The sequence below is a fragment of the Dysidea avara genome, chromosome 6 (genome assembly GCF_963678975.1).
Source record: "Dysidea avara chromosome 6, odDysAvar1.4, whole genome shotgun sequence".
NCBI lineage: Eukaryota > Metazoa > Porifera > Demospongiae > Dictyoceratida > Dysideidae > Dysidea > Dysidea avara.
In genome coordinates, this window is record NC_089277.1 from 1,315,498 (window position 1) to 1,330,472 (window position 14,975).

Here is a 14,975-nt window from a genome sequence, read left to right on the forward strand (position 1 = left end):
AAATTTAAATCTTGTATGTTTCTTGAAATATAAGTTATGGTCCTGTACGTTGATAGAATTAGATGTATGTGGAGACCAGTCTTAGAAAATTCAGTCACATTTTAGGTAATATCAAGTGAAGTAATTAACATGCTGATTGGTGTGGAAACACCCCAGGGCAGTGTGCACTCGGCATACTCGAGCAGTGCACACCCCCGAGGTGCAATCACCACTTACCATGTATTTAGTATGTGTGCATGCAAAATAGACACGACTATATAATGTTTTCCTAGCTATACACACCGCCCTTCCACTGCACCTAGTTCTATTGCCTACTTTTTCCTAGTTCTAACCACAATAACATTTTCCTCAAAGCCATAACGTGTACGCAACAACACCAAACAAACAAACACTCATGCAAATATCTACCACATAACATTGCACCATTGCCATAAATATACATAACAGCACAAAACACAAATAACATTCATACAGATATCTATACACAAGTACTTTGGGGAAAGGGCAACTGAGGAAATTGTTGGAGTAGGGTGTAATAACTTTTGCACAAGCTATGCAGACAAGCATTGTGGATATGGCATAACTGGATTTACAGTTGACCGCGAAGCAAATATGTGTTCCAATTAGTACAAGATTGTAGCAACGCATCATATATGCATAGCAACACAACGTGATAGCAGCAACCAATGAATAATCATACAAGTTAAATTTAGCGTAATTGGTTTGGTTTGGCCATGCACAGATAATTAGTACTTCATCCACCTGCACTTGGTCCTCAGTTGTCATTTAACTGTATGTTTTATTTTGTACTTGTAACTGTATGTATGTATGTATGTATGTCTTTGTAAGGGGAGCACGTTTGCAGGCTTTGCCTTTTGTGTGACCCTTGTCTTTTGACAAAAATCGATAATCTAATCTAACTATATATGTGTATCTAAGTTCAATATCAGTAATTGGATGCACAACAACCAAGCAAACAATGTAACTAAGTTATGCATACAAAGGTTCAATTTTTATTATTATTATTATTATATATATATATCTAATCCAAAACAGCCAAGCTGTAAAAAAAGAGTGCGGCCCTGAGAAAGGCTATGGTGAAAAAAGATGTGAAATCCAAGGTGGCGGCCAAGAAATGGCTGTGATGGTAGGTTAATGGTAAAATTTTAATAACGACAATTCAAGTGAATTTGGTGCCGCTTGGTCTTGGCACCAAATTCACCTGAATTGTTGTTATTAAAATTTTTACCATTAACCTACCATCACAGCCATTTCTTGGCCGCCACCTTGGATTTCACATCTTTTTTCACCATAGCCTTTCTCAGGGCCGCACTCTTTTTTTACAGCTTGGCTGTTTTGGATTAGATTTCACTTCTTTTTGTATTTGTATACCCCAAAGACGGCCTATGGCCGGCTTTAGGGCTTTTTAACCTGTCATTTTTTCTTTACTACAGGAAGAAGAAAAGATGAAGCAGGGTGATTTCTTTGTAGCTGACCTCTCTGCAAGGTGATCCTTCTAGCTGATCTCTCTACCGGATGACTTGTTTGTAGCTGAACTCTCTACAGGGTGATTTGTTTGTAGCTGAACTCTCTACAGGGTAATTTATTCTAGCTGATCTTTCTACAGGGTGATTTGTTTGTAGCTGAATTCTCTACAGGGCAATTTGTTTGCAGCTAAACTGCAGAACTCTCTACAATGTAACTTCTTCTAGCTGAACTCTCTACGGGTGGCTTGTTTCTAGCTGAACTCTCTACAGGGTGATTTGTTTCTAGCTGAACTCTCTACAAGGTAACTTCTTCTAGCTGATCTTTCTACAGGGTGATTTGTTTGTAGCTGAATTCTCTACAGGGCAATTTGTTTGCAGCTGAACTCTCTACATGGTAGTTTCTTTGTAGCTGAACTCTCTACAATGTAACTTCTTCTAGCTGAACTCTCTACAGGGTGACTTGTTTCTAGCTGAACTCTCTACAGGGTGATTTCTTTGTAGCTGAACTCTCTACAAGGTAACTTCTTCTAGCTGATCTTTCTACAAGGTGATTTGTCTGTAGCTGAATTCTCTACAGGGCAATTTGTTTGCTGCTGAACTCTATACATGGTAGTTTCTCTGTAGCTGAACTCTCTACAATATAACTTCTTCTAGCTGAACTCTCTACAGGGTGACTTGTTTGTAGCTGAACTCTCTACAAGGTAACTTCTTCTAGTTGATCTTTCTACAGTGTGATTTGTTTGTAGCTGAACTCTCTACAAGGTAACTTCTTCTAGCTGATCTTTCTACAAGGTGATTTGTCTGTAGCTGAATTCTCTACAGGGAAATTTGTTTGCTGCTGAACTCTCTACATGGTAGTTTCTTTGTAGCTGAACTCTCTACAATGTAACTTCTTCTAACTGAACTCTCTACAGGGTGACTTGTTTGTAGCTGAACTCTCTACAAGGTAACGTCTTCTAGCTGATCTTTCTACAGGGTGATTTGTTTGTCTCTACAGGGAAATTTGTACTCTCCACATGGTAGTTTCTTTGTAGCTGAACTCTCTACAATGTAACTTCTTCTAGCTGATCTTTCTACAGGGTGATTTGTTTGTCTCTACAGGGAAATTTGTTTGCAGCTGAACTCTCTACATGGTAGTTTCTTTGTAGCTGAACTCTCTACAATGTAACTTCTTCTAGCTGAACTCTCTACAGGGTGACTTGTTTGTAGCTGAACTCTCTACAAGGTAACGTCTTCTAGCTGATCTTTCTACAGGGTGATTTGTTTGTCTCTACAGGGAAATTTGTACTCTCCACATGGTAGTTTCTTTGTAGCTGAACTCTCTACAATGTAACTTCTTCTAGCTGATCTTTCTACAGGGTGATTTGTTTGTCTCTACAGGGAAATTTGTTTGCAGCTGAACTCTCCACATGGTAGTTTCTTTGTAGCTGAACTCTCTACAATGTAACTTCTTCTAGCTGAACTCTCTACAGGGTGACTTGTTTGTAGCTGAACTCTCTACATGGTAGTTTCTTTGTAGCTGAACTCTCTACAATGTAACTTCTTCTAGCTGATCTCTCTACAGGGTGACTTGTTTCTAGCTGAACTCTCTACAGGGTGATTTGTTTGTAGCTGAACTCTCTACAAGGTAACTTCTCCTAGCTGATCTTTCTACAGGGTGATTTGTTTGTAGCTGAATTCTCTACAGGGCGATTTGTTTGCAGCTGAACTCTCTACATGGTAGTTTCTTTGTAGCTGAACTCTCTACAATGTAACTTCTTCTAGCTGAACTCTCTACAGGGTGACTTGTTTCTAGCTGATCTCTGTACAGGGTGACTTGTTCCTAGCTGAACTCTCTACAGGTGATTTGTTTGCATCTGAACTCTCTTACATGGTGGTTTCTTTGTAGCTGAACTCTCTACAAAGTGACTTCTTCTAGCTGATCTATCTACAGGATGACTTGTTTCTAACTGAACTCTCTACAGTGTTATCTGTTCATAGCGGAACTTTCTACTGGGTGATTTGTTTGCAGCTAAACTCTTTGCATGATTGTTTTTTTGTAACGGAACTCTCTACAAGGTAACTTCTTCTAGCTGATCTCTCTACAGGATGACTTGTTTCTAACTGAACTCTCTACAGTGTGATCTGTTCATAGCAAAACTTTCTACTGGGTGATTTGTTTACAGCTAAACTCTTTGCATGATAGTTTCTTTGTAACTGAACTCTCTACAATGTGACTTCTTCTAGCTGATCTCTCTACAGGATGACTTGTTTCTAACTGAACTCTCTATAGTGTGATCTGTTCATAGCGGAACTTTCTACTGGGTGATTTGTTTGCAGCTAAACTCTTTGCATGATTGTTTCTTTGTAACTGAACTCTCTACAAGGTAACTTCTTCTAGCTGATCTCTCTACAGGGCAATTTGTTTGTAGCTGAATTCTCTACAGGGTGATTTATTTGAGCTGAACTCTCTACATGATGGCTTCTTTGTAGCTGAACTCTCTATTAGGTACCTTCTTCTAGCTGATCTGACTACAGGGTGACTTGTTTGTAGCTGAATTCCCTACAGAATAACTTGCAATGTAATATAACTTTGTAATTTATACATGCAGCTGAATGCTTTATTAGTGTGACTGTTCTATTAGAGTATCTCGATCTCGCATTTGCTGCACGTGGTTCCCTTTCGAATCATAACTCAGTGATTTGTAATCCGATTCTTCTGTACTACTGCAAGAACTTTCTATGATGATTATTCCAGCTACATACTGATTTTCAGCTCGTTGCTCTAAGCGGTTTGCCTGGTAGACACGAAAACTAATAGTTTTTTTATTCATAAAAATCCATCGCGTAATTTTGACACAGGTTGGGTTTTGTGTCATATCTCCATTGTCTTTATCCCGATTCTTTTCAAACCACAAAAAGGCACTCCTACGATGGTTGCTCCATCTACATATCAATTTTCAACTGATTCCTCCAAGGGGTTTACCCTGTAGGCGTGACAGACCTTCGACATTATTTTACGCAAATAATCGGTAATAACTCCGTGAATCAAATGTTCATCGGATTCCTACCAAAGTTGGTACGGAGTTCCGCCTTAATGAGCCCTTTAAGTGTGCCAAATTTCAGCCCAATCCGAGCACGCATTCGTGTTTTATGGCGAATTTTGCGAAATGTGCGAAATGAAGAAGATGAAGAAGAAAAAAACGAAGAAATTAAAACGAAATTTTGTTCGCTCGTATCTCGGAAATAGCTGGAGCGATTTTCTTCAAATTTGGTATGTAGACTCCCCTAACTGGTCGACACGTCTCTAGCAAATTTGGTTCCAATCGGATAAGGGATCACAGAGCTACATAGGTGTGAAAATTGCGTTTTCTTTCTTCCTGTTAATATACTCACGGTGTGGCGCGCCGGCTTCTTGGGCCGCACGACACACTATCGTGTGTCTTGATATACATACATAATGTGGACAACTGTACAAGTGCATACAACAACATATGCACTGCCACATATACTTAATGCATGGTTTTGGGTGGAAGGGAGGGAAAAAAGTTTTTCTGTCCGCCAACACGCCATGCACTATGGCATGATCTCATGATCTCAAACCTGTCAAACCATGCAGTTTATTACAATGAATCATTATGACATCATTACGTTTCATGTATCCTACAAGATTGGTTCAACTTTTACCTGAAACAAGTGTTGATTTCAGTTTGTGGTGCTAGCACTGCTAATATACAATGCCTCTCTAATGGACCTTACAGTCAACTCAAGGACTATGTGTTGCTGAATTTAATTACTTTACTCGAAAGGCTAGTTTATCACTAAAGGATGCTGGCTTCATTTACTATGGTATGGTACATAGATTTGTACTGTATCCATTCTATGCCCACACCAAGGCATGTTAACTTCAATTTATTGCGTTGCAATAAATTACATTTTTTTGCTCAGTAGCCAATTCATAATAATAGTAATATTTGTGCTACAATTTAATGAGGTGATGAGCCAAAAATCAACACACATGGTAATGTGTTACATGGTTAAGAAATCTGGCATGCTACAGAATAGGAAGAAAGAAATTGCATTAATTTCTCAAAGTTATACTTAAACAAGTCATATTACTGGATTTAATTTTCTTTTTTTCATGCACTTTACAAAATCCAGTATAAACGCACACCTTGATTACCTAAAACTTGGCATACATCAAGAAAATATGAATTCTTGTACCAAGTTTGGTACAAATCTGATAAATATTCACAGCGTTATGGTTGCATTAAAAATTGATGTCATGCCTGTGGGGTAATTCTTGAAGGGAATGATTTGAAATTTGTGTGATGTGTGTGTATAGCAGTAGGATAAGCATCATAGCTCCAGCCTATTGTGGTTTAAAAGTAGCACAATGATAGTTACAGATCTAGAGCTGCATGGAAAAAACCAAAACTGTATAGGGATCAAAATACGTATTATTATATACTGTAATAATGGGACAGTCATCAAGTAGCAATAAGGCCTCAATAAAACGTTGACCAAAAAGTTGCACAAAGCTTAAACCAAGATCCCCTCCTTACCTATTTACTACAAAAGGATTAACCTGTTAGCTCTTAAATTATAATTTCTACCTTATAAATGAAAATTCTAGCTTAAATTTACACAATACTAAAAGTTCACAATTTCATAGATCCATACCAATAGAATATCTAGAATGTTCTAGAACATTCCATGTGTTACGAGTCCTCAACAACGTGTGCTCTATTAGAGTATAACAAATGGGCAAATATAATCAATAATTCAAGCTACTGCAATTTCTATTTTAAATATCATCGTTGTTCTTGTAGATAAGGAAAAATAATCCTCAAAACTAGTTAATGGCTAATCAAATGCAATAAGAAGTTATTATTATAAAAATGAGTCAAATAAATCCGCAATGTGATATTATTGTAACTTCTGTTTGCAATGTTCCAATAAAATTGGGTAAAATAGGTGCAAAAGCCAGTTTATCAGGGGTGGATCCAAAGGGTTCAACAGAGCCACCTGTTTGGAGAAACCATAATGCTACTTGTTGAGCTGGTAACAATTCTTTCAATTCAGTAAAACAAAGGTCACTTTAGACTTTAAGAAATACTACTGCAAAGTGTTATTGGTAAACCACTTATTGTGCCTCTATTTACTACAAAATCACTTGAAACTGCATGCAAAACAGCTAAGCTATAAAAAGGTATATATGACATTCAAAATCCTTGGTGAGAAAGTTACGAAATCTAGTAAGTGGCGGCCTTAATGATGTTGATGCCAAGTAGTTTTAAAATGGCCAGTGTTGCATTATTAAAACTGCATGTAATTAACTATCATGGCTGCCACTTTCATTTCATTAATGTTGGTAGTAGGACTAATGGTTACAAGCTGTCTTCACTCCACGCCACTGCTATGACACATGGTGCTACTTGTCACACATAAATCCAATAAGTGCACACACGTGTGCACGTGATGTAATTGCAATTAGCGACACTGACTCACTCAACTGATGGATTACTGTTTAACTGTAGCCCTACCCACATTAACTTAGTTTAAGGTCTTAAACTTCATTAATACTTTTTACCCAAACTTTTAAAGACCACACTGTTTTTACTGTTTTACATGGTCAACAATTTCAACATTAACATTAGTATAAACCACACTTGCCTGTCTTTGGTGGTGCTGATGTGACTGATTCATACAAAGGCATGTAGCACTTTTGATCAATTATTTGAACATCTTTGCCAATATTACACACAAGCTCTCCCTTAACTGTAATATCCAGTGGGATGTGTGGCAGATCATCTTCATGATATGGACACTCCAAACAGGTCACTGGTAGTTTGGAATCAGGCATATGAGGCTTACTCAATTCTTTGATGGATGATGTCAAAAACCTGAGCAAATCTTGGCGTTGTTTTAAGAGGTCATTTGGAGGCTGTCGTGACTCATGATGGCGAACAGTGATGTAACACTTTATGCAGTATGTAGACTGACAAAGCTGCAGCTTAAATGACTGCCATATTCCTCTCTCAAACAAAAAGTATCCAAAACCACGATTGATACTGAAAAGAAGGAATTATACAAAATATCTTGCTATAGTGATGTACATAGGTTAGCTTCATGATTGATAGTAGATGTAGTGCACCCATAAAATTTTATCCAAACATACATTGTCTAGGAACAACCCAACCTATACATTTTATTAGCATTAATGGTTGTATTTCTTACTTATAGTTGACAACAGACATGACTTATGTAGTTGATTGATACAGTAGATTTAGAATGATAGGCAAGTCATGTCCATATAATGAACAATCCCAGCAAAAACCCTAAAAGTTTTTTATTTGTAAGAAAATATTAGATATTTTACATTTGAGTATAGGGATTACAGATAAGAAAGCAATAACACAGTTGTGGGTCACCTACACCTGCAGCTATAATGGCTGACATTTAATTCCTACTTCAGCCTATTAATGGTATAGTGGCTGAAGTAAAAATTAAATGTCACTGCAGATGTAGATGACCTCTCTTGCTTAATTGTTTTATCTATGATTCCTATACTCAAGTGTTCATAATTACAAAACTTCACAATTATGAACTCTTGCTATTCTCAAATGTAAAATTTTAAATATTTATTTACATTTGTTTTTTGACATTTTTGCAGTAACATAATTTATTGTCATGGCATACCATATCAAAAAAGAATGGCACCTGGGGCACATTTACCATGTGACTGGAAATATTCCCTAACTATCAATGACTGAATATGTTCCTCCTGTTATACAGCAACAAAAATTAAGAAAAGGTTGAAGCACCATGTATTGGAAAATTTAACTTGCACCCAAACTATATACCAATTGTGAAGTGGCCATTTCTCTTCATTTTCAACTATGTTCTACCTGTTATACAGCATTACAAATGAAGAACAGTATGAGAAGCACCTCTGAAATTAATTTAGTCTAGAAGATAAAGTGAAGCCATGCCATGAGTTCCGCTAATCAAGAATGAAATGGTACACAAAGGAAGACAAAGGTATGTCAATGATGCATGCATTTAGCTGCTGCAGCTGGTGAAAAGGCACGTCTCAGACCAAACTGATGTCGAACAGTGAAGAAATCTAGACTATATATATTATATACAAGTACACGGGATTTTCAACTAGATTAGGGACCATAGCATAACGATAAAAAGTACTGAAACAAATTGGTGTAGTCCATGATATTAAGTCACAGTAAAACAATCAATAAGAAGTGTTATATCCCTACTGTGCTCAAGATACCACAGTAACGGAAATGCACAGTAGGGATATAACACTTCTTATTGTTTTACTGTGATTTAATATCATGGACTACTCCAACTTGTTTCAGTACTTTTTATCGATGTGCTATGGTTCCTACTCTAGTTAAAAATTCTAAATTTTTTTCTTGTATTTGTTTGTTAACTTTTTTTGTAAATTATTTTATTATGACTGGTGAACCCATGCATACCGCATATGAAATGGCACCATACGCCCCAGCTATATCAATTATGGTCTGAAAAGTGAAGTAACCATTACACTTTGTTGTCAGCTATGTTACACCCATTACACAGAATTTCGAATCAATAACTGTTCGGAAAGCACCTTTACAATCTATGCATACCGCCACGCATCCAATTATATTAATTATTGTCTGAAAAGTGAGGTATCCATCACACTTTGCTGTCAGCTATGTTCAACCCGTTCAGTACACAGCAGTACGAATCAAGAACTGTTTGAAAAGCACTTTTGCAATCAATAAAAATAGCCACTATGAAAAATGCGGACAATTTCCGTTACGCAAAGGGAAGCCATCACGTGCTATCACCAAATCGACACCTTTTGCTGTCAGCAAAGATGAATGGGACACAAAGGAGGACACTGGTAAGTCCATGAAGAATGCATTCTACATACTGCAGTATGCCAAAAGGTACCTCTCAGGCCAAAGCGACGTCGAACAGTGAAAAAATCAACTGAGCCCGTAGCCTTAGCCCAGTTATCGAGTTACGCTTGTCTGAAGGCATCAGTCAGTTACTTACTCAGTCCAGTATTCAGTATGAGTCAGTAGAAATTTCCGTCGAATATTTTTTAAAACAAAATCCGTAGCAACTTGTTGAAAGCATTTTGGGTCGATCTGAAAGCTTGTTTGGGCTTAGTTTTACCTAACCAATACTGCCTCATCGTCATCAGGGAAAATTAAGGCTGGTTTTCGGGTGATATTATTTTGTGGGCCACGCCTAGTCCTTTGTGGTCCCTACTATCGTACTGTATGATAGTAGGGACCAGTTACTATCGTACTGTATGATATATATATATATATATAAATGAACTTCGCCATAGTCAAGTTATGCTTGGCAGGGGGCATCATTCATTCAGTCAGTCAGTCAGTCAGTTGGTCGGTCGGTTGGTCAGTTGGTTGTCGGTCAGTGAATCAGTCCATGAGCCAGTGATTCAGTTAGTGAGTGAGTGAGTGAGTGAGTGAGTGAGTGAGCCAGCCAGCCCAGCCCAGCCCAGCCCAGCCCAGCCCAGCCCAGCCCAGCCCAGCCCAGCCAGCCAGCCAGCCAGTCAGTCAGCAAAAAATCAAGTTAAATAAAATCTATATAAACTTATTGAAAGGGTTTTATACTCTGAAGTTATTTAAAGAATTTGTTTTAATTCTACCCAATGCTGCGTGCCAAGCTGTTATGAAGGAAAAGTGAGGGTGAAGTTTGGATGGTATTCATAGGCAAGAAAGCCCAAATCTCTTATCCTACTATACAGCACTGCCATACAATGTGATACATAAAGTGTTTCTACAGAAAGTCCACCCTTTGTCATGAGCAGATACAGAGGCCAGTAAAAATGATGCCAAAAGTAATGTCCAAACCAACAAATTGTTGAATAGTACTGTAACTACATGGTGCACCTTTACAAAAGATTTGTTGTAACCAACAGTCCAATATTCAGTTGGAATTATGGTTATTCCAGTACAGAACCAATAAATCAATAAAGTTTTCTGAGGTGTACTGTCATGTCAATGACATACTAGTTTATCAGAAAATCACATTATGAGGCTATGTGCAACAATGAATAATTAAGTTATGACCACCACGATTGGTAGCCTGGCAAGTCAGCATGTTAAATTCTGCATTTCATAGCGAGATGTAAAACAAACAGTTTTGCATAATGTGTAGTTTGGGAAGGATCCAGTTATTTCAAAGTGGAACTGCTATGGGCCAGTATATTAAACACTGGCACATACAGTAAGTAGAACTATTGATGTTGTTTGATTATCAAAACATAGACTGTCATTGATGGAGACAGCTGTAGATATCAATGCATACATAATACTGAAAAATGTGGTAAATCATGCTCAGGTATATAGGCAAAGCTTTAGATTACAATTATTCGAGAAAAAAGCTTGACTACTTTACAGAGCTAGTGTAGGTATACAATCTAGTATAACTGTTCTATTATAGCATATTGTAGTTAATGTAGAGTTATGTAGTTCTCTTTATTCGAGCATAACATATTTTATACACAGCTAAGCCATTACCTCAGCTTCCATTAAGTTGTTGCCATTGCATACAACAGCATAAATGGATTTTGTTGGATAGTTGATAACTAATAAAAGCAAACGTAGATGTAAATTTTATTATTTATTTATTTTGAAGTTTGAAAATCATGAATTGAGAAACTATTCTCAAGTAGAGAAGTTGTCTGGTTTCAAATAACAAAATGAAAAGCAAGTAATTTTGCAGTTCAGTTTAAGACTAGTTTGATGTTCAGCAATTACAGTAGTACTTACCACTTGACTTCATGGTGCTTCTCACTTTTGCTTCCACAACACCAGTGTATTGTCCTCACCAACAGTTTGTTGAAGATGGCCTCAGGCAAAAACTTGCCTGCAAAGTAGTAAGCAATGGCAATATCATTGGATTGCTTTGCACGCAATTCATTGGTTTGGTCATAGACAAGAAGTGAAGGCACCATGTAAACCTCAGAAGGCTCTGACAAACTCATCTCACCAGGAAATTTTGCTGCAGCAGGAACCTTTGCTGCCAGGCTGAACTTTTCAAGTAAAGCCAAGATGACATTCCTATCTTTCAGCCGTTTGCGGTGTGACAGCATAAAATCAAAAAGATTACCCTCAAGAAGAGCATACCTTTTATAGCGCTCATAAGACTGCTGCAGGTCACCGGTATCAGGATAACAATCTAGCGTTGTGATGACTGTGCAGACAAGGTCAGACACCTCCTCAGGCAACAGGAACACTTCAGTTTTTAAGGATTCCAGTTCTGGAAAGTAGAGTAAGATTCCTTTTTTGGTGTAGTAACCAAGGACAGCATTGACATTGTACTCTTCTATTCCTGCTTCTTTGGCAATAGCAACAGCTTTTGCTTTCTCTATCCTGACTTCTTTCAGCTCCAATATCTTTTCTTCAAAACTCAGGTAAGAGGTAGGCCTAGGGATGCAAATAACCCACGCGACAGCCTTCAAAATAGTGGATCTGAGGTGATTGACTACCTTCTGATCTGGTTTGCTATTACCAATAAAATAAAAGCAATCTTCAGGCAATCGTGGCAAATGCTCCAAGAGAGGTGTACCATAAAAGTGATCCCTAATTTCCTGTACCATCTGCTCCTTCTCTTCTGTAGTGACATCTTCAGCATGAGCAGCAATCATCAGAACTACTGGAACACGAGGTGAAATTGAGCCTTTTGGTGCCTCCTCTCCACGACTGTAAACAGACTGAAGTAACACTTCAATGGTTTGCAGGTTGGTCTTCATTCCTCTGACAGCAATCTTCTGTTGGGCTTTCGTTGAGTGCTGTCGAGGACTCACTTGAGTATGCAAGCCAATTGATGCCTTAAAGACTAGCAATGCCACATCTTCTGCTGCCAAAAACAAGAAGTGAATTTCATAATACACCTCTTGTCCACCAATATCAAATACTATGATTCTTGTTTCATCCTTCTTGATATCCTGAGTGGCCATTATCTTTTTAAGATCCTCGATTGCCTTTTGGTGGACCACAGGATTTACTGGAGCACTCTGAGGGGTTGGGTCTAATGATATTAGTGCTATTTCTGCTTTCATCTCACCATGGCGCTGTTTTGGTATTTCTGCAACTCGTGCAGTAGCTGTTATTTTTTGCCATTTAGAAGTTGCTATTGAACGAGTAACTTTACAGGAACTTATGGAGGCACCAACAGTGGTCTCCTGATTAGGTAGGAACTTCTCATTCATGAGGGTATTGATGGTGCTGGTCTTCCCTGCTCCCTCAGCACCAAGTGTTACCAGTTTAAACTGGTTAGAAGAACGGGAACCTTTCTTAAGTGCCTCTCTGTATGCATTCAAAGTCTTTTGATCAAATTCTTCAGCAGGTGATTTATCTTCAGTAGTTGGTTGATCTACAGTCTGTGGCTTATCTTCAGAAGATGGTTTAGAATTACTTCCAGTATCATCTACATAATATAGTTACATAGATAGAGAACAGTGTAGTGAAAAATGAGCACATTACATTATAAGTACACTAGTATACAACTGTAGAATAGTAAGGATTCACCTGTTAATATGAAATATAAGAAATTTTGTGCTTGACTACTAGAACAGTCTTTGTGTCAAGTGATGTGTAGTATGTATTATAGCAGTAATTTTTAATTGAGTTATTTATTAAAACTGAACTTGTAATTCATTAATTACTAATTACAATCTAGTGCCCGACATAGGGAAACATTTAATATACATATTTTTTCAGCCATATTATACTTCATGTCTTCTTATGCTAATTGTAGCAATATTCGTGGCTGCAGCTACACTGAGCCCCGGCCTATTATGCCCAAAATTTAACCTATTATGCTTTTGAGCATTGCTCAAAAATTAAGCCTATTATGCTCAAAATTATGCTTTCAAAATCACGATTATGCTCTAGAACTGACTGTTTTATTAGAGTATATTAGTGTTTTCTGACTGCTGTATTAGAGTAAGTGACTGCTCTATTAGAGCATTTTGATCTTATTTCTGCTTAGTGTAACTAACCAACAAAGAAATGGTTAATAAGTTATATTATGTGTTTTTAAATGTGAAATACAGTAATAATACTATTGGCAGTGAATATTTGCATTCTTTCAGGCGCGTTTATTCCGCATTTTAATTAAAATTTCAAATATCGTCCCTATTATGCTGGCATCAAGCTTGATGCTTTTGGTCACCTATTATGCTTTATATTATGCCAGCATAATCAGCTGGGGCCTAAGCTACACTTGTACAGTATTGATTTATTACAAATCAAAAGACTGGGTTGTACAAAGGACAAGCCAGCAAATGTACTCCCCAAATGTAATTCAGAATTATTTTAAAACAACTTTCAGACAAAAGTTAATGGTACAGCAATACTAATATCAGTAGTACTACTACATGCTAAGAGGATAAGAAACTAGTAAAACACTTAAACTGATAGTTTCACCTTTCAGCATCCAAAACCTCTGCTAGTTGATACAATGATTATGTCTAGTGTAATATTCACACATTGTGGTCTCAAGTCCTACATGACTGTGACTACTTATATACTCTATACACAATCTAAATGGATGGTTCCCTGTTACAGTATGGCTACTGTTAGAATTGTTTTCTTACAGAAGTAATGAGCATATATACATTACTACTTAGCCAACAAGGTTTTTATAAGCTCCACAACAGTATCAGTAATTGATAACTCCCTAGTTATAGCTTAAAATATTATCCATTAAAAAATAAGATACTCTCAAACAGTCCAGTACTTGTACCCATTGAATAAACAAAATTCAGTATAAATGATACTGCATGTTGCAAAATTGAACATAAAGTTTCTATGGTCCATTTTGTTTACTATTTATATATTATAGTTACATATACTGGTACCACATGTAGCAGTAGCAGACCAAAATATTTGATGCTGTAGTAATGATAATTGTTTTCAGCTGCTAAACTCCGGCTACTGAATATTTACTTGTAGTCATACAACTAAAATGGCCTCTTAGAGCTCAATAAGAACATATACTCAGGTCTCCCTAGTTTGACATGTTAATTCATTGCTGGTGGTCTGGAATAGTATTAGATTTTGATATCATTTCCAGAATACCCATATAAACCCCTCCAGATCCACTACTGCTGACACCAGTAGTACTGTAATGATAATCATTTATCAATATAATGACCTTAATAAATTTTGCTCCATGGTTAGCTTGCCAGTTCAACTATATCAAAGAACCATTACTAGGTTCTTTAAATAATACTAATTATTGATTTGTGCCTGTAATTTTGACTGATCATACAACTGATATCTTGAAAAAGCTAAGTGATGTTATTCAAAGTGTTGGTTGTTCTTAGCTATTTGCTTTGCTGATATGTTAATGTGATTATTGCTCTAAATGATACCAATGCTTATACCAGTACATATACATTACTAAGTTACATTTCAGTGATGATCAAGTGTGATATCTGCTGCTTTAACATACAAA

The 14,975-nt window shown here is 37.1% G+C and overlaps 1 protein-coding gene across 1 annotated transcript in view; it reads right to left on the bottom strand.

Moving 5' to 3' along the window:
- The window catches only part of LOC136258543 (uncharacterized), a 90,952-nt gene that overhangs the window by 17,027 nt on the left and 58,950 nt on the right, over positions 1-14,975 (bottom strand). Inside the window, exons 5-6 of the mRNA XM_066051858.1 lie at positions 11,282-12,941; positions 7,143-7,540 (exon numbers count right to left, since the gene is read on the bottom strand). Of these exons, the coding sequence (XP_065907930.1) occupies positions 7,143-7,540; positions 11,282-12,941 (2,058 nt within the window). The remainder of the gene's footprint in view (positions 1-7,142; positions 7,541-11,281; positions 12,942-14,975) is intronic.